This window comes from Macrotis lagotis, chromosome 2, assembly GCF_037893015.1.
Source record: "Macrotis lagotis isolate mMagLag1 chromosome 2, bilby.v1.9.chrom.fasta, whole genome shotgun sequence".
NCBI lineage: Eukaryota > Metazoa > Chordata > Mammalia > Peramelemorphia > Peramelidae > Macrotis > Macrotis lagotis.
Genome location: NC_133659.1, coordinates 217,483,866 through 217,511,280, shown reverse-complemented (window position 1 = coordinate 217,511,280; position 27,415 = coordinate 217,483,866). Strand labels below are relative to the sequence as shown.

Genomic DNA, 27,415 nt, shown 5'->3' with positions numbered 1-27,415 from the left:
CCTTTCATCTTCATAGATTGATTAGATCATAGATTCAGAATTTGAAGGGATTTTCAAGGTTATTTGTTAAATAACATCCTCATTTTACAACTGATGAAACTGAGGCTTATTTTACAACTGAGATGAAACCAGGTATTCTAACAACAAACTCATTGTCAATTCTTATAGAGAATGGACAGTTTTGAGTGAGGGGATAGGTTGGAAAACCTGGATAAATTTTTCTAATTCTTGAATTAGTCTTTGACTATGTGATATCACTGTATTTGAGATCTACTCAACTGCAATTTAGATCTTTATTAGCTTTGCAGATCTGAAACAGTTTAAGAACTCCCCATAGCAGCCAGGTTCATTAGACTTTCCATGTTCTGTATAAAACATAATTCTTTTAAACTTTTATTTGAGGCAATGGGGTTAAGTGACTTGCCCATGGTCACACAGCTAGGCAATTATTAAGTATCTGAGGCTGGATTTGAACTCAAGTCCTCCAAGACTGGTGCTCTATCCACTGTGCCACCTAGCTGTACCTAAAATATAATTTTAAAATACAGCACCTTCATTTGCTAAAAATGTTTTAATTTATAGGAGTTATCTTATTGTTGGAGATCAATTTGTTGAGGGCCTCTATAGAGGAAGTAGAAAAGATCAGTAGTCCATTAAAAAATTTAATGTATGCCCACTATATGTAAAAAAAATTAGGACAAGCACTGTACAATGGAGTCAAAGGAAAATGTTTCTGCTAACCATGTCCTTTTTCTTTGTTCATATACATGTCAATAATCACAGTTAAGTAGTCTAATTAAATGAATACTTCAGTTCACTAAAAGTTGATAAAGATTTATCAAATTCAATTTAATGTTCTTCAGCTCCAATATAAATCTGTTTTTCCTAAGCATCCAGTACCTGCAACATTATGGTTTTGCCCACGTAGTTTATAGGGAATCTTGAGGGTTTTTTGGGAGGGGTCCTTAACAGAAATGTAAATTCCTAGAATAACTGGCACATTTGTGTTTATGTTGAAGTATAAAAACACAGGCTCCTAAATTTTGAGCCAAAAGGTATATTGATCTTAATTCCCCATTCACAGATGAGAGAACTAAAACTCAGAGAAGAAACTTTAACTTTGCAAAGGGAGCAGCCAGAATGTGACTTCAAATCCATTGCATGGCTGTTAAATATACTCTCTTCTCATAGATAAGTGACTTTGCAGTTAACTGCAACTATAAGTAAAAAAAAACTATGTTAATTATAACTCTGGTCTTAGAGAGGTAGTCTTCATGGGACTGTGGTACCTCTTAGTACCCAGGAATTCTGTAAGATTGTGAGTTGCTAAGTAGATGCCACATTGCATTGGTAGAGGAAGTTTCTGCAGTGAGAGTTGAAATCACAGGGGTGTGTGTGTGTGTGTGTGTGTGTGTGTGTGTGTGCATATGTACATAATACACACAGACAGATTGGATCACCATTTTTCTTTTTTTTGTGTGGATAATTAGTAATTGATTCTTAGCAGTATTCTGCCTTGAAAAAGATATACTTGCTTATATATTGAAATTTAAATAGCAACATCTCACTTTTGTTCCTATAACTCACTTATTAGTCTCTTTGCAATACTGTTGAGAGACTGATTTGAGCAATTTAAAAGACATATACTCTCTAGCTGATCAGTTGTTTTCTCCTTGCATTCTCTTTTATACTAGATACTAGTGACAATTAAGGTCTAATCAAGTAGTAGAAAATAGGCATTGTGAAGAAATTAACATTAATCACTGTGGTTGTAAGATTTAGTTATCAATTCCAGGAAAGTTTAATCTTCCAAAAGAGAAAATTTTATCTTTATAGACTTCATACTTATCTTGTTATCAGACACTATTATTATTATTATTATTATTATTATTATTATTATTATTATTATTATTATTATGGTCATATTGAAAATAAGTTCTTTTCTTGTTTTCTAGGGTATATTTCAGAAATCGCTGGGTGAAGACTGTCCACCCAGTTGTACATCAGTACTGTTTGATTTCAAGCACACATTCCACCTTTCAGATGCCACAAAAAGAAGACATTCTTAAACAACGAGTAGTAGTTGTTACATTGAATACTTCACAGTACCTTTGTCAACTGGATCTTGAACCTGGTAGGCTGCCAAGAAAATTTAAAATTTCGAAATTGTTGGTGGCTGGTGAAGAAAAAGGGTGGGACCTGTATTATAGGAAATAATAAGAAAAAAAAGAATTGAGTTGTTATGTAAATTGCTGTGGCTATTGTTACCTATGTCAAAATTTGGGAGCCAAGGAACCCAAGTCTTGAAGGAATGCTATGAAGTTTTTGATACTTCCATTGTTTTTTCAGTATTCCTGTGACTGAGATGTCTTAAGTTTTTTCCTTTACTTTAGAAAGGAATTCAGTGTAAGTTTACCATTCTTCAGATTCTCTTTCATATTGCCATAGTTTGATGGGCAGAGATCTGGTTTCCAGAGTGCATTGAAGTTTATCATTATATTGACATTTGACAGCAGAATTTTTAGATCATTTGATGGCTCAAATATCATGGGGTAGGAGATTAATCCCAAGAAAATTTGTTATTTGGCTTGCTTAGTCAAGATTTGGAGAGTATATTGTAGGTGGGAAAAAGTCAGGTAAATACTGATAATTGTACTCCTATAAGCTAAAGTTCAATGGTATTTTGAACACTCTGTGTTCTAGAGGATTCATGTTCTCCATGTCAATATTTTGATGAGCCTTGTTTACCCTTATGCTTGCCTCTTTCAAGTGAATCTCAGATTGGGCAATATCTCTGGGAGATCCAATGTCCAGCAAACTCTCTTAGGGGTACTTATGATCCTGAAGTACCTTATGGTTTTTTCTTTTCTTTTTTTTTTATCAGATGTAAACTTTTAAATTTATTTTTCCAACAACATGGAAAGATTATTTTCAATTTTTCTCCCAATTTTTCTCCCTCCTTTCCCTCCATTGACAGCAGGTTATCTGATGTTATACATGTATAACCATGCCAAACATGCTTCCATCTTCCTCATCTTGTGAAAGAAGAATCAGAACAAAAGGGTTAAAAAAACCCATTATAGTATAAAACAAATTTTGAAAATGGAAAATCATATGCTTTGATCTGCATTCAGATCCCATAGTTCTTTCTCTGGATGAGAATGTTATTTTCCATCACAAGTTCTTTAGAATTGTCTTTGATCATTGAACTGCTGAGGAGAGCAGTCGGTCTTAGTTGATCATCACACAGTGTTGCTGTTTTTGTATACAATGTTCTCTTCACTCAGCATCAGTGCATGTGAGTCTTTCCAGACTTTTCTGAAGACTAGCACTCATGATTTCTTACAGAACAATAGTATTCCATCACACTCTTATGCCATAATTTGTTCAGTCATTCCCCAATTTATGGACATTTTCACAATTTCCAGTTCTTTGCCTCAACAAAAAGAACTGTTATAAATATTTTTTGGGTACCTAGGTCTTTTCCCCTTTTTTATGATCTTTTTGGAATACCGACCTAGTAGTGGTATTTCCTGGATCAAAGGTTATGCACAGTTTTATTGCTTTTTGGGCAGCCTTCCAAATTGCTCTCCAGAATGGTTGGATCAGTTCACAGCTTTATTAGTTTTTTTTAGGCTTTTTTTTTTTTTTTTGCAAGGCATATGGGGTTAAGTGGCTTGCCCAAGGCCACACAGCTAGGTAATTATTAAGTGTCTGAGGCTGGATTTGAACTCAGGGACCCCTGACTCCAGGGCTGGTACTCTATCCACTGCTCCACCTAGCTGCCCCACCATGGTTCCATTAGTTTTGTCTTCAACATTAGTGTCCCAATTTTCTCACATCCTTGCCAATATCGATTATTTTCTTTTGTTGTAATATTGGCAAATATGTTTGGTGTGAGTTACACCATACCTCAGGGTTGTTGTAAATTGCATTTCTCTTATTAATAATGATTTAGAGCATTTTCCAAATAACTGTAGATAATTTTAATTTCTACATCTGAAACTGCTTATTCGTGATCTTTGACCATTTATCAATTGGAGAATGACTTATATTCTTATAAATTTGATTCAGTTCTCTATTTTTGAAATGAGTCCTTTATCAAAAATGCTAGCTTTAAAAATTGTTTCCCAACTTTTTGCATTCCTTTTTTTAAAAAATTAAAATATTTTATTTATTTCTTTTTCCAACTACATGCAATGACAATTTTTACCAATCATTTTTTTGGTAAGGTTTTGAGTTTTGCAATTTTTCTCCCACCCTCCCTCCCTCCCTTCCCTCCCTCCCTCCCTCCCTCCCTTCCCTCCCTCCCTCCCTCCCTTTCCTCCCCCCCCCAACAGAAAGCAATTTGATATAAGCTCTATATTTATAACCATTTGCATTCCTTTTAATCTTGGTTGCATTGGATTTATTTGTACAAAACCTTTTTTGTTCCTTTTTTTTAGCTTTTTTTTTCTAGGCAATGGGGTTAAGTGGCTTGCCCAAGGCCACACAGCTAGATAATTATTAAGTGTCTGAGGCCAGGAGGGCAGATTTGAACTCAGGTTGTACAAAACCTTTTAATTTGATATAATCGAAATTATCCATTTTGCATTTTTTAGTTTCTTATCTCTTGTTTGATCATAAACTCCTTCCCTCTCCATAGATCTGACAGATAAACTTCCTTGTTCTCCTAATTGACTTTATGGTTTTTACCCTTTATGTCTAATCTTGTACCTATTTTGACCATATCTTGATAAGGGTGTGACATGTTGGTCCATGCCTAGTTTCCCCCATCCTATTTTCTAATTTTCACAGTAGTTTTTTGTCAATAGTAAGTTCTTAGCTTAGAAACTGTGGTCTTTGGATTTATCAAAGAGTTGATTTACTAAAGTCATTAATAATTGTTTCTTTTGTACCTAATCTTTTCCACTGATCTACAAATATTATTTCTTTTTTTAATAGATTTTATTTATTCTGAGTTTTACAATTTTTCCCCTAATCTTACTTCCCTCTCCCACTCCTCCACAGAAGGCAATTTATCAGTCTTTACATTGTTTCCATTGATATATACATTGATCCAAACTGAGTGTGATGAGAGGAAAGTCATATCCTTAAGGAAGAAACATAAAGTATAAGAGACAGCAAGATCAGACAATAAGATATCAGTGGGGTTTTTTTTTAATATAAATTAAAGGTAATAGTCCTTGGTCTTTGTTCAAACTCCACAGTTGTTACTCTGGATACAAATGGTATTTTGCATTGGAGACAGCCCCAAATTGTCCCTAATTGTTGCACTGATGGAATTAGCGAGTCCTTCAACTGGGTGTACAGTGTTTTTCTGGTTCTGCTCATCTCACCCAGCATCAGTTCATGCAAATCCCTCCAGGCTTCCCTGAATTCCCATCCCTCCTGGTTTAAAATAGAACAATAGTGTTCCCACAAATCTTATTTTTTAGTTAGTGCCAAACAGTTTTGATGACTGCTGCCTTACAATATAGTTTTAGATTGGGTATGGCTAGTGCCTTTGACTTTTGAGGTTTCTGTTCATATGGACCATGCTGAATGAATTTTTTGGCAGAAACTAGAAGTGTTCTTGTACTGTAAACTTGTTAAATCAAGGACTCATTATAACTGATTTTGAAAAAAACAGTTGTTGGTCTGTTATTACATTTCTTTAGAATTGCTCATTATGAGTTGGGTATTGCAAAATGGTTCCTCTGATAAAGATGAGTTAGGGAACATGATATTTTCATAAATAAAAATGGTTTATATATTTAGTACTGTGCTTACCTGTCTTAGAGCATTTCATGAACAGATTGTGATTTTACTGAAGGTTTAGAGACTCAGTGACCTTGATGCCTTGCATCCTTCACTACACCAATGGACCCATTTATATGGACTTGACACTTGAAGAACGTTATTTTACTTGCTTTAATTTAACAATAGGATAGGAAAACTCTGGAGGTTAATGATACTCCACTCAATGAAACTGTAATCTTCATGACTAGCATGTGAAAAAACCCTGAGGGGCCAGTCAGTTAAATCTTTATCTGTACTGATTGCTGAATAGTGACCAGGGGTCTGATTGAATGATCTAGGACCTAGAGAAAAATCACTGTCTCTCTGCTTTGAAGTCAAGAATGATGGCACATTTTTGCTGATGCCTTACCCAGAATGTAGTTATTTGCAGGGAATGTTAATTTCCATCAGAAATATCATATACCGATATTACAGGGGGTGGAGCCAAGATGGCGACAAGAAGGGATCCAGTCTTAGGAGCTCTCAGATAAAACTCATTAGCTAAGGACTATAACTAAACTTTTGAGAGACAGAACCCACAAAGGCACCCAGTGAGGCAGTTCTCCTACTCAAGGTAACCTGGAAAAGAGCAGAAAGGCTCTGCTTCCCGGGATCGGAGAGGCGGCCTGCCAGAGGGGTGGCCACCAGAGAGAAAGAACTTCAGCCTCCCGGAGGCAGCCCCAGAGCACTGGGGGCCGGGGCTCACAGGAGCGGGGGAGTCTCCAGAGCTGCACCCTGAGGAGCACCCAGCACAAAGTGGGGAAACAGTGGGGGACCTCTGCCAGAGAGAGCACATGGAGCCCAGCCCTCGGGGCACACAGCAAGCAGCTTGGTCTTTCTGCAGCCCAGAGCCGGAAACAGAAGCAGGTGGAGCCCCAGGGCATGAGCCCATTGAGCTGAGGGAGGGGATTGAAGAGAGGGAAATTGCCAAGCTTTGTCCTCTGCCCCCTGGAACAGGACTCTGGGGCTCTGACCACACTCAGATCCTGATCCCAGTGTAGGCCCTCCCATAGAACAGCAGGCGCCCCCCCCCAACGTCAGCCCCATGGCAGAGGGGGGTGCTTATGGTTATTCACAGACCAGGAGGGAGGACAGAGACTCACACACTGAGACCCTTGTGGGAGTGTCCCAAAAGCTCAGGAAGCACCCCCAAACCAGGACCAGGCTGGGAAAATGGGCAAGCAGAGAAACAAAAGGAAGACTATTGAAAAATATTTTGCAAATGAGCCCAAGAAGGATCAAAATACTCAGTCTGAAGATGAGGAAGCACAAGCTCCTGCATCTAAAGACTCCAAGAAAAACAGAAATTGGGCTCAGGCTATGACAACTCAAAAAAGACTTTGAAAATCAAATGAGGGAGTTAGAAGAAAAACTGGGAAAAGAAATGAGAGAGATGCAGGAAAAACATGAAAATGAAGTCAGCAGCCTAGTCAAGGAAATCCAAAAAAATGCTGAAGAAAATAGCATGCTAAAAACCAGCTTAGGTCAAATGGATAAAACAGTTCAAAAAAGTTATTGAGGAGAAGAATGCTTTAAAAAGCAGAATTGGCCAGATGGAAAAAGAGATAAGAAAACTCTCTGAGGAGAATAAATCCTTCAGACAAAGAATAGAACTCAGGGAGATTGATGAATTTACCAGAAATCAGGAATCAATACTTCAAAACAAAAAAAAATGAAAAATTAGAAGAAAATGTGAAATATCTCATTGAAAAAACAACTGATGGAAAACAGACTTAGGAAAGATAATTTAAAAATTATTGGAATACCTGAAAGTCATGATCAGGAAAAGAGCCTTAACATCATTTTCAAAAAATTACTACAGGAAAATTGCCCTGATATTCTAGAAGCGGCGGGCAAAATAGAAATGGAGAGAATCCACCGATCCCCCAGAGAAAGAGATCCCAAAAAACCAACCCTTAGGGATATTATAGCCAAGTTCCAGAACTCCCAAGTCAAAGAGAAAATATTACAAGCAGCCAGAAGGACACAGTTCAAATATCATGGAGCCGCAGTCAGGATCACACAGGACTTAGCAGCAACTACATTGGAAGCTCGTAGGGCTTGTAATACAATAATACCAGAAGACAAAAGAGCTTAGAATGCAGCCAAGAATGAACTACCCAGCAAAGCTGAATGTCCTCTTCCAGGGAAAAAGATGGACTTTCAGTGAACCAGGGGAATTTCAAATGTTCCTTTTGGAATAGCCAGAGTTGAACAGAAGGTTTGATATTCAGATATAGGACTCAGGTAAAGCATGGAGATTGGAGGAGAGGGGGGAAATATGAGGGACTTAATGAGGATGAACTGCATGTATTCCTGCATAGAAAAATGACACTGATAATACTCATATGAACCTTCTCAGTTAATAGAGCAGGTAGAGAGAGCTTTTATAGTTGAAGCACAGGAGAAAGCTGAATTCGAAGATAAAATATGGTGTAAAAATGGAGTCAATAGAAAGAAAGGGAAATGGAATGGGAGAAAGAAAAAGGAGAGGGGGAATAGTCCAAGATATTTCACATAAGATTTTTTTTTATTACTATGAGCTATTGCAATGATATGGAAGGGGGGAGGCAAGGGGGAATGAGGGAACCTTTGCTCTCATCAGAGATGGCTAGGAGAGTAAACAGCATATATACTCAATGGGGTATAGACATCTGGAGTAAGAAGGAGGGGGGAGCAGGGGGAAGGGGTGGGGATGGGGGTCAGATATAACACATTTTCTTTTTTACTTCTTACAAGGGGCTGGGATTGGAAGGCCTGCCCAGGACCATAGGGCCAGGTGGATTCTGGGCCTAAGGGGTGGTATGGGGGCTCAGGGCTTCTTGGCCCCAGGACCCAGGGATCTGTCTGCTGAGCCAGTCAATGACCCTACAGCAGAGTCAGAGTGAAAGGAGAGAGAAAATATCGTACATGGTAGTGGAAAAATAAGAAAGGAGGGAGTTGTGATCAGCAATGGCAGCATTGGAAAAATATGGAAGTAACTTTTGTGATGGACTTATCATAAAAATTGAGATCCACTCATGACAGAGTTGTTGGTGTTGGAACAAAGACTCAAGCACATTTTTTTGTTATTATTTGGGGGAGGGTGCAGGGCAAGTGGGGCTGGATGGTCTGCCTGGGGCCACATAGCAGGGTGATCTTTGGGTGTCTGGGGATGCATTTGGACCCAGGTGCTCCTGGCTCAAGGGCCAATGCTCTGTCTGCCACCCAGCCACCCCCACTATTATTACTATTTTATTTTATTTTGGGTCTTTTTTTTTCTTCTTCTTTCTGGTTTTTGCAGGGCAGTGGGGATCGTGTGACTTGCATGTCACATGGCTGGGTGATTGTTGGGTTTACGAGGCTGGAGATGGGCTTGGGTGCTTGTGGCTCCAGGGCTGGTGCTTTGTCCATTGCGCCATCTGGCCATACCTACAATTATTACTATTACTTTTATTTTTAATTTTAATTTTTTTCTCTCCCCTTTACTTTTTTCGCCTAAGCAAGTCTATCTATATTCATGGGGGAGGAGGGGTATTTTGTTTACTTGTAAACAAGAATATTTTATTAATGCAAAAAAACATTTGTACAAAATGAGAATAAAAAATAAATTGAAAAAAAAAGAAATATCATATACCTTCTGATGAGCTGAATAATCAGGTTGATATCCTTATCAGAAATGAAGAGATGGGGTACTGATTACAATCTGGACCTGAGTGTTGTGATGCTAGCTTACTGTGGGCATCATTTGCCCCTCTTAACTAAGAAGGAGCTAAGTTGCATCTCAATGATATTCTTCTAGCCAGTCAGAGTATCTGCATTTGAACGATCAGTGTGGCATGATCCAAAGTGATTGATCCAGTTGATTTTTCATCCTTTTTCATCCCATTATGTACTTGATTAAGGGTTTTTTGTCCCACTTTCCAATAGTTATATCTGTGATGAATTGATGCTATCCTAGGAATGAGATCTCCACTCTATCAGTTTCATAGAACTACTGCTCCAAGAAGACTTAGCACAAAAGGATGGCTTAGATATAGCCCTAATTGATTCCTCCAAACTTTACTTATTTTGTCCTTTCTCAGTTGCCCAGTGACCTTGGGCTTTTTGCCCCTTCAGAAAGTTGTCTTCATCCTGAGAAATTAATTTATGTCCTTTTCAATTGATAGGTCTCCTTTGCCCTGGGATAGTCTGATAACTTCTTGCTAGAAACAGCTTGAGAGACCAAGAGCTAGAATTATTGGGAGGTGCCCATGCCCTGGAGGGGAGATGAATTTATTTTTTCATAATCATGTTAAATTTGTATTTATCTGGAAGAAATGTGAACTGTCAGCTGATTTTGTAGCAATCTTGAGTCCCTGGGTGAAGGTAAAGGTGAGTCTTCATCCAACTTGTGGCAGAAAAGGATTCCTTAGATACATCAAAGGAACAAGGATTTAATATCATTCCAATGATGGTTCTTGCTTCCAGGGAGAGTGAAGTTTTGACTGGTTGCCTAGGAAACTTTGAATTGGTAATGATAAGGGGAAGACAGAATACATGCATTCTTATGACCCCCATAGCAACTTTGCCATATATAATCTTGATCTGTGCTGAAAATCAGTGACTACTGGAGGTGTTTTCATTGATGCTTTGACCCTGTTATCCCTGGTTTGCTCTTGTTTGTTGTTCGTTTTCATCAGGATAACTACTATGAACTTTTTTTATATACCAACATTTATATTATTTATATTGTAGTTTTATTATTTGTTTTATTTCCCTTCTCATACTGTTTCTTTTGCACTTCCTCTAGAGTCCAGAGTTCTTTTAAGGTCTTTTTTAAATGATAGAATTTTGGGACCTTTTTTACCAAGGGTAGGATGTACTTGGAATTTATTTTATGTAAATACGTAGTTTCCCTTTAAGAAGGCAAGGAGATCATCCCTGTGAATTGCTTGGTAAAGAAGACTAGTTTTTAAGGTTTGGCAAAATTCCCACTGTTCTTCAAGATGTCTTTTTGATACACCATTACTACTTTGATAACTTGGAGATAGAAGGAAGTAGCATTTATTTTTAATACATTGCATAAGTATAGTAATTTTTAAATAGCATTTTATTGAATAGTACATAAATGTTTTCATGGCATTCCAATCCCGAGTCTGAATTCACAGGATTGGTTTGAGTTAGGCTATTGCAGAATTGTGGTGTGAAGGAGAGTTATGAGTTGAAGATTATGTAAAATCTGAGTGACCCAAAGGATGTTGGTGCCCTTTATTGAAAAAATTCAGTTAGGTGTTTGAGGAAAGCTAATATATTTGATTTGACATGTTAACTTTAACATATCTACATGATGTGCAATTGAAACCATCCAAGAGGCTTAGGAATACACAACTTTTATGCTCAGGAGAAATACTAGTATGAATGTTTATAGATCTAGAATCCATTTATATAGAGATGCTAAATTAAATACATGGAATTGATGAGGTCAGCAGGTTAGACTATAGAGAGAGAAGAGCCCTGCAACAGAGAACCCTTGGAAGATCATTTTCTTAGCAAGTAATACTGAAAAAAATGAGCAGCCAAGCAGGTAGGGGAAATATGAGGGTGAGAGTGAGAGGGACAGAGAAACAGAAGAACAGAGAGAGATGAGATAGGGAGAAATAGGGAGAAAGATTGTGATTGGATGTTTAGATTTCTTGAGAAATGAAAATGACAATGTCCCAAATTATCTAAAGTCTTTATCAGGATAGAAATCAGTGTCTTTTCCTTTTATTACCTCTGAAATATGCTTTCCTGAGTTTTCATGCTTTTTCTAGGGTTTTTTGTTTAATATTTATTCACATTTTTGTACAAATAATTTTTTTACATTAATAAAATATTCTTGTTTAAGAGTAAACAAAATGTTGGGAGCCAGGGTCTCTAAGCTGTTTGACACAGTCGCAGCAAGAAGACTCAAGGCAGTTGCACTGCCTGATGGAACAACATTTCCTTCTTCAATATATATATGGATTTCATGCATACCAATATTTATAGGTTTATTATTTATTACAATATTTACTCACCCTAATACTGGAATGACTATAAAGGAAGGATTTCAGAAAAATTCCTTGAATAAAACAGATTGTAAACTCTGTCCAAATTTAACAGGACTGCCTCTCTGTGAGGCATACAAAAGGCTTCAACATTATGAAATCTCTGGAAAACCCAGCACTGGAAATTCCAAGGAGATGCCAGAATATATACAAGAAAAACAGATACAAGATGGGTCAGATAGAATTCCAGGGAAATTAATAGTTTTGCCCCCCTTACCAAACACAGGAATATATGAAAAAAGATGGTGAGAAAATAGTTAGTACAGGTGACTGACATGTGAACTCCAGCAGCCTTAGTTTCATGGGAAAGAATAAAAAAGTCACAGAAACTGTGGCTTCTACCAACAAGACCAGAAAGAAAAATTGGTTATTGTAAGAGTTAACGGATGGGTAGGCAAGCATAAAGACCCTCACTACAGACTGTAAAGGAAGTATATCTAAAAACATTACCTACACACAAAATAAAAAAAAAACTTTCCATTAAAATAATTGCTTAATTAATAACTTTAAATGAATTAACAATTATACAATGTAGTAATAAATATGGTAACAGGTTAAGGTCATCATGGTCTGAATAGGGATAAGAAATCAATTAACTATATGATTATTACTTAAACTTGTAATCACATGATAAAAATTTGTAACCATATGAACTATATGATTGATGATGAAAATTGTACGCTCTTGTAACCAAGGAAATGATCTCAGCTTGCTTGCTTGCTTGAAACATGCATGATTCTGATACTATAAAAATAAATGCAAGCAGCTGATAGTCAGTCAACCTGTTCCTGCCTTTACCCACTTGTTGACTCAACTCATTTCACCAACTCTATCCTTCTTGTCAGGTTCCAAGAACTCCGCGGAGGCTGGACCCCTGCACCTCTGATGAGAGCGAAGTTTCCCTCATTCCCCCTTGCCTTCCCCCCTTCCATATCATTGCAGTAGCTCATTGTAATAAAGAAAAATCTTATTATATGAAATATCTTGGCCTATTCCCCCTTTCCTTTTTCTTTCTCCCATTACATTTCCCTTTTTTCTATTGACTCCATTTTTACACCATATTTTATCTTTGAATTCAGCTTTCTCCTGTGCTTCAACTATGAAAGCTCCCTCTACCTGATCTATTAACTGAGAAGATTCATATGAGTATTATCAGTGTCATTTTTCTATGCAGGAATACATGCAGTTCATCAAGTCCCTCATATTTTCCCCTTCACCTCCAATCTCTATGCTTCACCCTAGTCCTGTATCTGAAGATCAAACCTTCTGTTCAGCTCTGGCCATTCCAGCAGGAACATTTGAAATTCCCCTGGTTCATTGAAAGTCCATTTTTTTCCCTGGAAGAGGACATTCAGCCTTGCTGGGTAGTTGATTCTTGGCTGCATTCTAAGCTCTGTTGCCTTCCGGTATATTCCAAGCCCTACGAGCTTCCAATGTAGTTGCTGCTAAGTCCTATGTGATCCTGATTGCAGCTCCATGATATTTGAATTGTGTCCTTCTGGCTGCTTTGACTTGGGAGTTCTGGAACTTGGCTATAATATTCCTGGGGATTGGTTTTTTTTTGGGATTTCTTTCTCGGGGGGGATCTGTGTATTCTCTCCATTTCTATTTTGCCCTCTGCTTCTAGGATATCAGGGCAATTTTCCTGTAATAATTATTTGAAAATGATGTCAAGGAGCTTTTCCTGATCATGACTTTCAGGTATTCCAATAATTTTTTAAATTATCTTTCCTAAGTCTGTTTTCCATATCAGTTGTTTTTTCAATGAGATATTTCACATTTTCTTCTAATTTTTCATTTTTTTGGTTTTGAAGTACTGATTCCTGATTTCTGGTAAATTCATCCATCTCCCTGTATTTTATTCTTTGTCTGAAGGATTTGTTCTCTTCAGAGAGTTTTCTTATCTCTTTTTCCATCTGGCCAATTTTGCTTTCTTTTTCTTTTTCTTTTTTTTTTTCAATTTTGCTTTTTAAAGCATTCTTCTCCTCAATAACTTTTTGAACTGTTTTATCCATTTGACCTAAGCTGGTTTTTAGCATGCTATTTTTCTTCAGCATTTTTTTGGATTTCCTTGACTAAGCTGATAACTTCATGTTCATGTTTTTCCTGCATCTCATTTCTTTTCCCAGTTTTTCTTCTAACTCCCTCATTTGATTTTCAAAGTCTTTTTTGAGCTCTGTCATAGCCTGAGCCCAGTTTCTGTTTTTCTTGGAGTCTTTAGTTACAGGAGCTTGTGCTTCTTCATCTTCAGACTGAGTGTTTTGATCCTTTTTGGGCTCATATGCAAAATATTTCTCAATGATGTTCCTTTTTTTTCTCTGCTTGCTCATTTTCCCAGCCTAAGCCTGTTTTGGGGGTGCTTCCTGAGCTTTTGGGATACTCCCACAAGGATCTCAGTGTGTGAGGCTCTGTCCTCCCTCCTGGTCTGTGAAAGACCATATGTGCCCCTCCTCTGCCATGGGGCTGAGGTGGGGGGGGCCTAGACTGTGATCAGGATCTGAATGTGGTCAGAGCCCCAGAGTCCTGTTCAGGAGCAGGGCTTGGGCTCATGCCCTAGGGGCTCCTGCTTACTGGGCTCTGCCTGCTTCTGTTCCTGGATCTGGACTGTGGTGGCCATGCTGCTCTCTGTGTGCCCTGAGGGCTGGGCTTCACCTGCCTGCTTAGGCAGAGGTCCCCTGCTGTTCCTCCAATTTGTGTCTGGTGCTCCCCCAGGCATAGGTCAGGAAACTCCCCTGCTGCTGTGAGCCAGGGCTCCCAGGACCCTGGGGCTGCCTCCAGGAGGCTGAAGTTCTTTCGCTCTGTCAGGCCATCCCTCTGGCGGGCCACCCCTCCAACCCCAGGGAGCAGAGCTTTTCTGCTCTTTTCCAGGTTACCTTGAGTAGAAGAACTGCCTCATTGGGTCCCTGTGTGGGTTCTGTCCCTCGAAAATTTAATTAGAGTCCTTAGCTTATAAGTTTTATCTTTTCTAGGGTTTTTTACACATATTCTATTGGATGAAGCTGCACAGGCCATGGAGTGTGAAACCATTATGCCTCTGGCATTAGCAAATAGAAACACAAGAATTGTTTTGGCTGGAGACCATATGCAAGTAAGTTCTTTATCATGTACTTCATCTAGAATGAAGTTCTGGTTACTTAAATTTTATTACATATATATATTTAAGTGAAATAAAGTGAATGTAGCATTATTAAGACTTAGTTACTTTTAATATTTCTGAACTAGATGTTACTGTAAGTACATAAATTGCTGATTGCAAGAATTTAATGTTAATTTCTATTATGTTGTACTTTTGCAAATTTGGCAAAATAATCATATTTTTACAAAGAAATTTTGCATGCCAGTATTAATCCTAGACAGAGTGAACAAAGGCTTTGTCACTTTTCACTTTTGTTTATTTGAAGTTTTGTTTTTAATAGTACAAATATGTGAGCTTTATTTTTCATTATCCATTCCTCAATTCCCCAGTTGTTGTCTCTAAATAACATTTATCTTAATTAACTTTTAAGTCAAAAGAAAACAAAGTGAAATCAGTAATCAGGAACATTTCTTACTTTATCTATGTAAATAAACAGCTGTTTAAAAATAAAAGGATATTGAGTTTTCTATTTGAGGCCAAATGAATATAGTTTGTTTATATAGTTTATATAGTTCAGGAGTAAGAAATTCATATCCATATATTAATCATATGACTGTGCATAAGTCATCTTGATCTCTGTTTCTATATCTGTAAGATGGGGATAATAGAATTGTTTTGAGGATAAACTAAGATAATATTTGTAAAGTGCTTTTCAAAATATTAAAGAGCTATAGAAATGCTAGTTATTATTATTACTATCATCTTTAAAATTATTGTTATTAATGCTTTTTTATCTTTTTTAGAAATTTAAAGCTTCAGGTGCTGTTCTTCCTGGGATACATGATTAGAATGATACTTCTGAATTGCTTTCAGAATTATGACAAAGATTTATAATACTAGGGACAAATTACATTTGTTGTAGGATTGTTCTAATCAGGTTATATTTACTTAGCTGTAAAATGTCTAAACATTGACCTTTTTTTTGAAAACACTTGTTTTATGCATAAACTATCCCTACTAGGGTTCCTAGCCGAGCATTTTGATTTATTTGTTTGGGTGAGAAAATCAAAGAATTTGAGTTTTTATCTGTCAGCGAATAAATGGAATTAATAAATTGGTTAACTTTTTTCAAGCCATTATTGGAAGTGAAGTTTGTCAAATGTTAAATTGCATAGAAATTATTAGAGTGGACAGATAACCCAAGGTTGAACATCTAGGGATTTTAATAGATCAAAGTTTTAGCCTAAGAATTTTATGACAGTAATTTATAAAAGCTGTTTGCAAATTTTGATACAATTTATTTTCTATTGGCTATCTGTTGTAGCTTAGTCCTTTTGTCTATAGTGAGTTTGCTAGAGAGAGAAACCTTCACGTTTCATTACTGGATCGTCTCTATGAGCACTACCCAGCAGAGTTTCCATGTCGGATCCTACTGTGTGAGAATTATCGTTCCCATGAAGCTATCATCAAGTAGGTGTGATCTTTTTAAGATATACCTGTACGTAGTATTAGTTAAGGTAAAAGCTTTCATCAGAAAGCTAAAACTTATTGATAGGTGATATCAGTGTTACAAATTGCTTTTTGGTTTTTTTTTTAAAGAAACTGCTTGAAGAAATTCTTTACATGGAAAAGAAAATTTTTTTAAAAATCATTTAAATTAAGGAAACCAGAACTTTTAGTCTGCTGAGTCTGTGTTATATGTGTATATATGTGTGTATACATACACATAAATTCATATATACTATTGTGAATATCTTAATGAAGCACAAAAAAAGCAAAGGTTTTCCAGTTTTACAAATACATTTTTTTGTGTAGGGAATCTAATTGGAAATAAAACAAATAGGGGGAAGAAAAGTAAAAATGAGTAATTTTTAAAAGTTCAGTATATGTAGAAAATATGAATGATACAAGTAATGTGAGTAGGTGGTTAAGAGGATAACAAGCAAAAAAAGATTTAGTTTCTACTTTGGTATTTTCCAGCAATTTAAAATATGGTTTCTTCTAAAATTGTTTGTTGCATACAAAACCGGTATGGGAAACAACAACGCCTATAGGCATTCAGTAGACTGGGAAAAATGTTGAAGTGTTGATTGTCCTCAAATTATGTCCCATTATTTTGAAGGAAAATAATTAATATTGTTCATATCTGTAGATTAGCCAGAAAAGTGAACACCAGGTTGCTTCTTTCTTTACTCTTTCCATGTGTAGTTGTACCCTAAGTATAATAGGAGCAATATGTAATGATTATTGATCAAACATTCCTCTTTTCCTTCTCTCTTTACTCCTTTCCTTAATTTCCCTGACAAAAAACTGATTTAATAATTTTAGAATTATAAGTGCCCACTTTATAGTGTTTTTTGATTTATTTTGCTTTATTTTTAAGGTAAACCTTTCACTTCATATTCAGAGAGTAATATATTTTCATGGACAGTAATATATATTGGTTTGAATATAGTTTTTCCATTGGCTAGATTTTTTTAGGTATTTACATTTTCATTTTGTGTACTTTTGTAGTTATACATCTGAGCTTTTCTATGAGGGGAAGTTGATGGCAAGTGGAAAACAACCAGCACACAAAGATTTTTATCCATTAACCTTCTTTACTGCACGAGGTGAAGATGTACAAGAAAAAAACAGTACAGCTTTTTATAATAATGCAGAGGTAATTTGCATGTTTTAATATATTACATTGAAAATTTGGTCATTATGAGCATTTTTGCTTTTATCTTGCAGGACTTCTCATGATATTTTTTTCTGAAGTATTTTTATTGGCTTTTGTATTAACTTTATTAGCATAAAGATATAAAATTTCTCTTGGCATATAGCATTTATATTCATTGTTATGGTCAAAATAAGATAAACTGAGGTACAAAATCTGAACATTATCAATTTTTTAGTAAAGCATGTATTTACCAATAAATAGGACCTCAATTTTCTCAGCAAAGCTAAGATCCTGAGATGGGGATAGTTTTTAGGGAACTGCAGAACAAAGAATAAGACTTCATAAGTGGGAAATATAGGTAGGTGATTGGGTTAAAAGAACTTGACATCATAAATTGCAAAAGCTTTATGATGGTTACAGAGCTGATGTGTGGGACACATTATGATTGGTTGGTATTTGGGAATGATGGTCTAGCAACAACCTCTTTTTTCCTCTTTTGATGGAGAAATGCTCATTATTTGAGTTCTCCTGCAAGGTTAGAGATAGTAAATCCGACTTAATTTGTAAAAAAAGAAAATATCCTTGAAAGATAACCTTGTTGGGGTGGCTAGGTGGGGCAGTGACTGGCCTTGGAGTCAGGAGTACCTGGGTTCAAATCTGACCTCAGACACTTAATAATCACCTAGCCATGTGGCCTTGGGCAAGCCACTTAACCCCACTGCCTTGAAAAATCTTTAAAAAAAAAATGAAAGATAAGATTGTTGATGTAAATATACTAGATCCAACTTCCTTTTGTCTTACCCTTTTGCATTCTTCTAGGGTAACAAATTTCCTTGTAACAAAAATAGAGTAGTGATAAATGAGAACTGGATTTCTAAACTTGCCTCATTACAGGAGAGCTGAATTTCTTAACTAATTTCATAGACAAAGAATGACTTAGGCAGTTACAGGAAAATTTGATTGATTTCACATAGATTCAATTAAAAAATGATACAGAATCAATTTGATTATTTCAGTTGTCATCATGAATCACCTATGGCATAAAAACAAAAATAAACTTTGGTGTACTCTTTGTTGTATGGTAAAATAGCCAGACATAACTTAAAAAAGAAAATGTGAACTTGTTCTTGTTTTAACTTGAGTTTCTTAAAAGTGAATGCAGGTAGAATTCTGTTTGAATGATTTTGATTGGATATTAGCATTGATGCATTATTATTTTTTTAACTGAAATGGAACACCATTAAATTGTGTTTTTTAAATATAAAATTATCACTTGTTTTGAGTAATATGTGATGAATATTGAAAAATGTCATACTTGTATATGACTATATTGCTGTTCTATGGAATCAGAAAATTCTGTGGTTTATTTATTATTTTTGTCCTTGCTTGTACATGATTATATGTTATCTTCTCTTTAGACTATGAACATCTTGAAGGCAGAGATTCATAGTTATGTTTTTCTTTTTTCTTGTATTTGTATTTCCAGTGGTTGGTATTGTACTGGAATGTAGTCAGGGCTTCATATATGACTTGTCTTGACTTGAATTTCTTGAAAATGAAAGCAGATAGAATTCTTCTTGAATGACTTTTATTAGACATTAGCATTGTTGCATTTTTTGATCAGTCAGCAAGCATTTACAAAGAAAAAAAAGATAAAAAGAGATACAAAGAAAGGTAAAAAGAGTCCCTTCTGCTTAAGCATACAATTGTAATGAAGGCAACAGCATGTACCTAGATAAATTCAGGTTACACACACACGGGATGATGAAGGTAATTGTCACAGGGGAAGGTATATTGAGGAATCAGGAAAAGTCTCCTGCAAAAAATAGTGTGGTCCTGAAGTAAACCAAGGATACTAAATTGGTTTACAACCATGAGGGGACAACCTGTGTCCAAGGCATGGATTTGGGTAATGAAGATATGTGTGTAAGTAGTGTAGGAAGGTGACAGGTTATGAAGAGAGTATGAGTCTGGTCTCTTAATCTATAAATTCCATCTTATGTTGAAGGATTCAGAAAGAGTTTATTTCACTGAAGGGAAAGGTCCAAGGTACTTTTCTTCCTGTTAATCAGACAATAAGCAGTTATTAAGGGCTTAATATAGTCTAAACCATACTATGCACTGGAGGTACAAAGACAAAAATGAAATAGCAAATATATATATATATATATATATATATATATATACACATAGAATAAGCATATACAAAATATAGATATGTACAGTAAGTTCAGGATCATTTAGGAGGAAAAGGCACTAGTAGTTAGGAGAAAGTACAGGGGGCTTCATGTTGAAATGGTACTTGAGTTGAGCTTTGAAGGAAGATAGTGGTTCTAAGAGGAAGGGAGAGCATTCCAGGCATGGTAGGGTTTCAAGTTGGGAACCAGAATATCATGTGTGTGAAGCAGCAAGCTTATTGGACAGAGTGAGAGTGAGAGAGAGAGAAAGAGAGTGGAAAGATAAGATGGAGTTGGGTTAGGGAGGGATTTAAAGGCCAAATGAGGATATTTTTTTTTAATCCTGGAGGTATTATACTAGAATCTTGTGCACAGATGAGTGATATGGTTAGACTTATGCTTCAGGAATACTACTTCTGCAGGCTGATGGAATAGAGAGGGCAGAAACTTACTGCTCTTGTATAGTTCTGGTGAGAAGTGAAGAGGACCTAAATTAAGCTGGTAGTTATGGGATTGGAGAAAACAGAACTGATGTGAGAGATGTTGTAAAAATAGAATACATACTTTGATGGAATTTCATTTAATTTAATTCCATCAAAAGTAAAGTACAAGTGAAATTTAGAGAGATGAAGGATTCTTGGCATAGTAAGACAGTAGATGAAATTTAGTTTTTGCATATAGCAACAATCCGGTGTTTTTATGATGTCCTGAAGCCTATTTATGGGCCAAAGACATATGGTGCATCTCAACTACTGCTGATGGAGCCATATTGATTGGTGTTAATGATATGATTCTAGAGAGATGGGCTGAAGACTTCCATAGGGTTTTTCTTTTTAGTTTTTTTTTTTTTTCCACAAGGCAGTGGGGTTAAGTGGCTTGCCCAAGACCACATGGCTAGGTGATTATTAAGTGTCTGAGGCCGAATTTGAATTCAGGTACTCCTGCTTCCAGGGTCAGTGCACTATCCACTGGGCTACCTAGCTGCCCCTTCCATAGGATTTTAAACAAATTTTCAACCATCATTGTGGAAGCCATAACCTTTTGCCTCAAATTAAAGTCAATCTGACCCTAGCTGAAGTTTCAATTGAAGAAGTAGTTTTGAATGAAATTAGGTTTCTTTCTTGTGATAAAGCATTTGGTACTGATTCTATTCTAGTTGAGATTTAGTCCATTGCTAATGTAAAAGCAGACTGAAATTTTTCAGGACATATGGCATGAGGAAGTTATCCCCTAGGAGTTCAAGGATGCCTCCATTTATCCACCTCTATATAGGTAAAGAGAATAGATTGTCATTGCTTTTAGTCTTTGCTGAAAAGATTCCTGTCAGAGTTCTTCTTAATAAACTGATCCTTCACCTGGATGATGGTCACCTGCCTTAAAGCCATTGTGGCTTCAGAAAGGGTTGAGAAACAGTTGCTATGGTGTTTGCTGTCCAACAACCCTAGGGAAACTGTCAGGAACAGAACAGGTCCGTATACAATGTTTATAAATCTGATCAAGGCCTTTGATAACATCAGTCATAAGGGAATGTCCAAATTTGGTTGCCAGGAGAATTTCTTCAGTATTGTAAGTCAATCTCATAATGGTTTGCTTGCCTGGGTTCTGGGTAGTGGATTTTCTGTGATTTTTCTGTTGTGATTTTCTGGTGAACAATGGAGTGAAACAAGGCTGTGTCCTTGTTCCCATGCTTTTTAGCATGATGTTTTCAGCCATGCTTTCAAACGCCTTCCCTCAGGATACACATGGTATCAAGGTCAACTATTGCACTGTTAGTAAATTCTGCAACTTGAAAATGCTACAAGCCAAGACCAACATGGAGGGAATGTTGGTGCATGATCATCTGTTTGCAGATTGATTGTGCACTCAGTACAACCTCTGAAGCTGAGATACAACAAAAGAATGAATCAGTTCTCTGTGCTAATTTTGGCTTAACAGTGGACACCAAGAAAATACAGGTGTTCTATCAGCCTGCACCACACTATCCATATGTGGAACTTTTGGTTACGGCAAAAGGTGAAGTTTTGAATACTGTGGGTAAATTCACTTACTTTGGTTGTGTATTTTCCAGAGAGGTACACCTTCATAATGAGATTGACACACACACACATTGCCAGAGCTAGCTCATTGTTTGGGAGGCTCTGAAAGAAAGTATGAAAGAAAAGAGGTATTAGACTAGCTTCCAAACTAAGTGTCTTACAGAGCCATTATGCTGACCTCATTGTTGTATGCCTGTGAAACCTGGACAGTCTTATCAGTGCCATGCCATCAAACTGAATTGCTGGGGCAGCTAGGTGGCAGTGGATAGAGCATCAGCCCTGGAATCAGGAATAACTGAGCCTCAGACACTTAATAATTCCCTAGCTTTGTGGCCTTGGGCAAGCTACTTAATGCCATTTGCCTTGCAAAAACCTAAAAAAAAAAACAACAAAAAAAAACTGAATTGCTTCCATTTAAATTGTTTTAGGAAGATTCTGAAGATCACTTGGCAGGAGAAGATACTAGACACTGAGGTCCTTTCTTGAGTTAAATGACCATGCATTCAATGTTACTACAGAGAGCACAATTGACCATTTTGTTCAAATTCCAAATATATCCTTCCCAAAAAGATTATTTATGGAGAACTTACACAGGGCTAGTTTTCCTGGGTGGGGGGTGGAGGGCCGGCTCCAATGGTCAGAAAAAGCAGGGGCCCCCCCTGGCCCGAGGGTCAGAAAAAGCAATACAAGGACATTCTCAAAATCTCTTTAAGAACTTTGGAATTGATTGTGTAGCATGGGAGACACTGGCATAGAACTGTCCTCATCAGAGTTTGCTGTACTCTATCAGTAAGACAGATTTGAGGCAACTCATAGGAAATGTGAGAAGGGCAAGTTTAGAGAACCACCCCAGATTTCATATGGACTATTTGTGCCTATCTGAACTCATATTGATATGATCAGCCAGTCAGAAATCACTATAACTTTTCTTTAATTTAGTGATGTCTTCTTCAATAAAGAAGTACAAGTGGGACGGCTAGGTGGCACAGTGGATAAAGCACCGGCCTTGGAGTCAGGAGTACCTGGGTTCAAATCCAGTCTCACTTACTAATTACCTACCTGTGTGGCCTTTGACAAGCCACTTAACCCCATTTGCCTTGCAAAACCTAAAAAAAATAAATAAAAATGAAGAAGTACAAGAACCAAGATATATAAGATCATCTATGTGGATATGAGATAATAGAAAGTAAGAAGTCATGGGTGACTGAGATTAGGAACCTTGGATGATGATTATATCCTCAGCATAAATAGGGAAGGTAGAGAGGCATGTTTTGGAGAAAAGATGAGTTCTGTTTTAGACATGTTGAATTTGAAGTGCACTTTGGGACATGTAGTTTAGTAGGTAATTCATGATACTGAGAATGGAGTTTGGGAAAAAGACTGAAGTTGATTCTGTAGATCTGGAAGTCATTTGATTTGACAGATGAACCCATGAAAGCTGATGGGGTTACCAAAAGAGAAAATAAGCAGGTCTAAGACAGAGTCTTTGGGGATAAATGAGAACTTCAAAAGAGTAAAAGTAGATTATCAATTATGTAAAGAAAGGTACCAGACCACTAATAATAAGAGAAATGCATATTAACTCTGAAGTTTCATCTCACACCATCAAATTGGTAAAGATAGTGAAAAAAAGTAGAATAGGCACACTATTCCTCGAGTTGTAAATTGATTGTAGAGTTGCAAATTTTAGGGGTATAGGGGTTATTAGGGAGACTAGTACCACTTACTTGCCCAGTGCTTTTCAGGGCTTCTCAGTCACCTGATTTACCCATCTCTCACCTGTGTCTCCAAGAAGTTGTAGCACATGCACCTTTCAATGCCCTTGGAGGCTGAGGTAACTGAAATATCTTCAACCAATTGGTGAGTTGGTGGATGTTTACTCCACGCATGTGTAATGGTGGATGAGAACAACTTGTTCCAGGGGCCATGAAGGCAGCTGAAGCTGGTGCTATAGAGTACTTAGAGCTTAATCAGACATCAAAGAGTTCCCAGACATTGTCAGTCATCATTACTTATGTCTTGCCACTGGACTTAGTTGACTGAAAGAGAATGATGCTGATGACTTTGCGCAATTCTGCCTCACTTAAATCCAATTTATGTACAAGTCAAAACATCACCCCATGATAATAATCGAGCTTCTTTGAAATGAAGGGCAAACCTAGTCATTCAGGAAAGCAGTTTCTAACAAGAACACTTTCCTAGATCTCTTTAATCTTAGTACTTCCTCTCTGGCATCTCCAATTTATCTTCTTATTTGTATATTGTCACCTTTGAGTTTGGAAACTGGGTTTTTGTTTTGTTTTGTTTTGCTTTTCATTGTATCTCCAGGATTTAGCACAGTGTTTGGTACATAATTGATTATTAGTAAATGTTTTTCGAAGTAGCTTGATATAGACAAGCAGGACAGTTTTGGAATTAACCTGCTGAATTTAGTATACCTAAAAAAAAACCCTACCCCAATTAAAAAGGATTCATAAGGATATTCACAGGAATACATACAACTTACTTTTTTTGTTCTTCTTTAGATGTGGAAATTTTCATGATTTTTTTTTGCTGGTCTAGATCAGAGTAACAGAAAATTCTTTTTTAAAATGACATTTGATTCAGAAAGTAGTAATACCATTTAGTCCATTTCACATCATTTCATCAAAAAATAACTAAATTTTATTAATAAAATAAAATATTTTATTATCCTGTAGGATAGTCTGAATTATAAATATTTGACCAAAATATTTGACTTATCTTCACTAAGTATATTACTAAATTAATAAGAAAATTTAAAAGTATTTTTATAAGAATTTCTCATTTAGACTATTTTATTCATATCAGCACACTATTTTACTATAGGATGTTGGCCAAGATATGAAATGATCTTGTAACTTAGACCAAATTTTTAGGTACTTTTCATTAAAATGGTATTAAGATACTGTAAAAATAAATTTGTTTTAAAGGTATTTGAAGTGGTGGAACGGGTGGAAGAATTAAGGAGAAAATGGCCTGTAGCTTGGGGAAAGTTAGATGATGGAAGTATAGGTGTGGTCACCCCCTATGCTGATCAGGTGTTCAGGATCCGTGCAGAACTTCGAAAAAAGAGATTATCTGATGTCAATGTGGAAAGAGTGCTCAATGTTCAGGGTAAGTAACAATTACATTTCCTGGAGTTACTTAAATTTAAATATTTTGAAATGCTTTTTGAAAACTTTGTATTTATTCCTTGGTAATTTATTGAAATAGAGAAGTATAGTGGATAGAAAGCTGACTCTGGAGTTAGGTAGACCTGTTTTTAAGGGCTTCTCTGACACATCAGGACTATGGGATCCTGATTGAGGAGATTAAACTCTCAGAGCCTTCAGGCAGCTCTCTAAAGACTATAAGGGACAGAGAAAGTACAGATATCTATTTTTACAGGAAGCTGCTTATCAGGAATTTTCTAAACTAATGCAATCATAGTCTTGGTAAAAAATTTTAAAAATACATAAATATATAAACAATTACATAAGCATTTTTGTCTTATTTTATATATTAAAGATTGGTCTCAGATTAATTTAAATACTTTATGAAATAAAAGTGTTCATACTTCATAATCACCTCAAAGAAAAATATAGTAAAATATTTCAATGTATCTGTTTTTCTGTATGCTAGACAAGATAGCAAAAAAGTGCAGCATAAAAGTTGCTAAACTAGATTCTTTTTGATTATTTACACTGAGATTTTTCATTTAAAAACCTGTTACTTCAAGACACCAATAATAGCCTTTTTGTCTAATTGAATTAGTAGCACATTTGTTTTCTTTTTGCATCCCTAAAAGACAATAATGATATTAATATATTTTATTATAAGCCATTAGTTGCTGTTTCATTTTTGAGATCCAATGTATATTATAGTGAAACAACTCTAGATTCATTTCTGACCAGTAATGAGTGTGCTAATTTGTTCAGGAAAGACAAATACTCATAAAATGGGATTAACAAAAATTTCTTGTACCTAAGGAATGACACTTAAATGCATTTTAAAATAATCAGTTTGTTTTCCAAATAGTAGAACTTTTTATGTGATATTTTGATATTTATTTATTTTACATTTTATTTTCATTCATACTGTTTGAATTTATATCACATTCTTCTTTGCCTACTCATTGAATCATTTCTAGTGACATGTTTAAAAAAAATAAGGAAAAAATAGTTCAGAAAAAACAACTTTATTGTCAAACTTTGAGAATTTATATTTAATATCTCAATTCTCTTTTGAAGGGAGGAAGTATATATTTTGAAATCTTATCTGGTGCCAGACTTGTCTTTCATAACTACAAGTATTCAGTTTCATTTTTTTGTTCTTTCTGTTTACTTTGAGATTTAGGATAGAAATCAGGAATGGACCTGTGATTTCATTGTGGAAGAGGTCAATACCTTCCCTATAATTTATAGTCTTAGAGAATTGCCAGAAATATCAAGAAGATAATAAAATTTACCTGATGTTACATAGGCAATATAAATCAGAAGAAAGACTTGAACCCAGGACTTTCTTGCTTTAGGATTGGTATTCCATTCTTTACGTCATGTTGCTTCATATTATGGGTTTTATTTTATTTTTTAAAAATTAATACGAAGTGATTGCTAAAGAAGGTAATCTTAGCTTGAAATAATAAAGTAATTATCAAAAGTCTCATTTCTTTCTGTGCTGCTCATACTACATCATAATATATATTTTTTTATTATCAATTTTAGGCATAGTATTTTAAGAGGGACCTGACTACAGAATGTCTAGACTTAGGAAGACTGGAGGGATGATGAGGAATCTGAAGATTGACTTGTGGAATTCTTAAAGAAACTGAGAATATTTAGTTTGGAGAAGAAAAGAGTTAGGGACTTGATAGATGCCTTCAAATATTTGAAAGCTATTATCTAAAAGAGAAGAAAAAGACCAGCTACTTTCTGAGGTCCCTTTCAAATATTAAGATCCTAAATTCTAAATTAGGGGAAGAAATTTTGACTAAATATGCAAACAAACTTTTTGTTAGCTTTGGACAGCAACCAGAACTGTACAACTATGGAAAGGCTTGCCTTTTGAGGTAATAAAGTATTTAAGCTGAGACTAGATGTTCAGCTATCAGGATTGCTGTAGTAGGAGGTCTTGCATTGGATGAAAGATTGTATGAGTTGATCTTTGGGACTAGTTTCAACTGCTAAGTTTTTAGTATTTTGTGAAAATGTGATCTTTTGGTTTTGTTACTGAATAATAGCATTAATTGTAAAATATTCTTAATTTCTTTAGGAAAGCAGTTTAGGGTTTTGTTTCTGAGTACAGTACGTACCCGGCACACTTGCAAACATAAACAAACTCCAATTAAAAGGAAAGAGCAACTATTAGAAGATTCAACAGAAGATTTGGATTATGGTTTTTTGTCCAATTACAAACTTCTCAACACCGCCATAACAAGAGCACAGTCCTTGGTAGCTGTAGTGGGTGATCCTATTGCGTTGTGCTCTATTGGAAGATGCAGGTATTTTGAGTATGTATGTATGTATTGTTGACTGAAAACATTGGGAAGAAATGCAAATGATTTTATATTATGACCTCTTGACATCTGATTTGTCAGTATTTTAAAATATCATTTTTTAGGGGTGGCTAGGTGG

General features: G+C 36.0%; 1 protein-coding gene across 5 annotated transcripts in view; it reads left to right on the top strand.

Annotated features, from left to right (window-relative positions):
• The window catches only part of HELZ (helicase with zinc finger), a 321,547-nt gene that overhangs the window by 200,593 nt on the left and 93,539 nt on the right, over positions 1-27,415 (top strand). For all 5 annotated transcript variants that reach the window (XM_074224754.1, XM_074224753.1, XM_074224752.1 and 2 more), the window contains exons 16-21: positions 1,956-2,134; positions 14,801-14,919; positions 16,232-16,377; positions 17,422-17,569; positions 24,734-24,917; positions 27,054-27,282. In XM_074224754.1, coding sequence (XP_074080855.1) covers positions 1,956-2,134; positions 14,801-14,919; positions 16,232-16,377; positions 17,422-17,569; positions 24,734-24,917; positions 27,054-27,282 — 1,005 coding nt within the window. The remainder of the gene's footprint in view (positions 1-1,955; positions 2,135-14,800; positions 14,920-16,231; positions 16,378-17,421; positions 17,570-24,733; positions 24,918-27,053; positions 27,283-27,415) is intronic.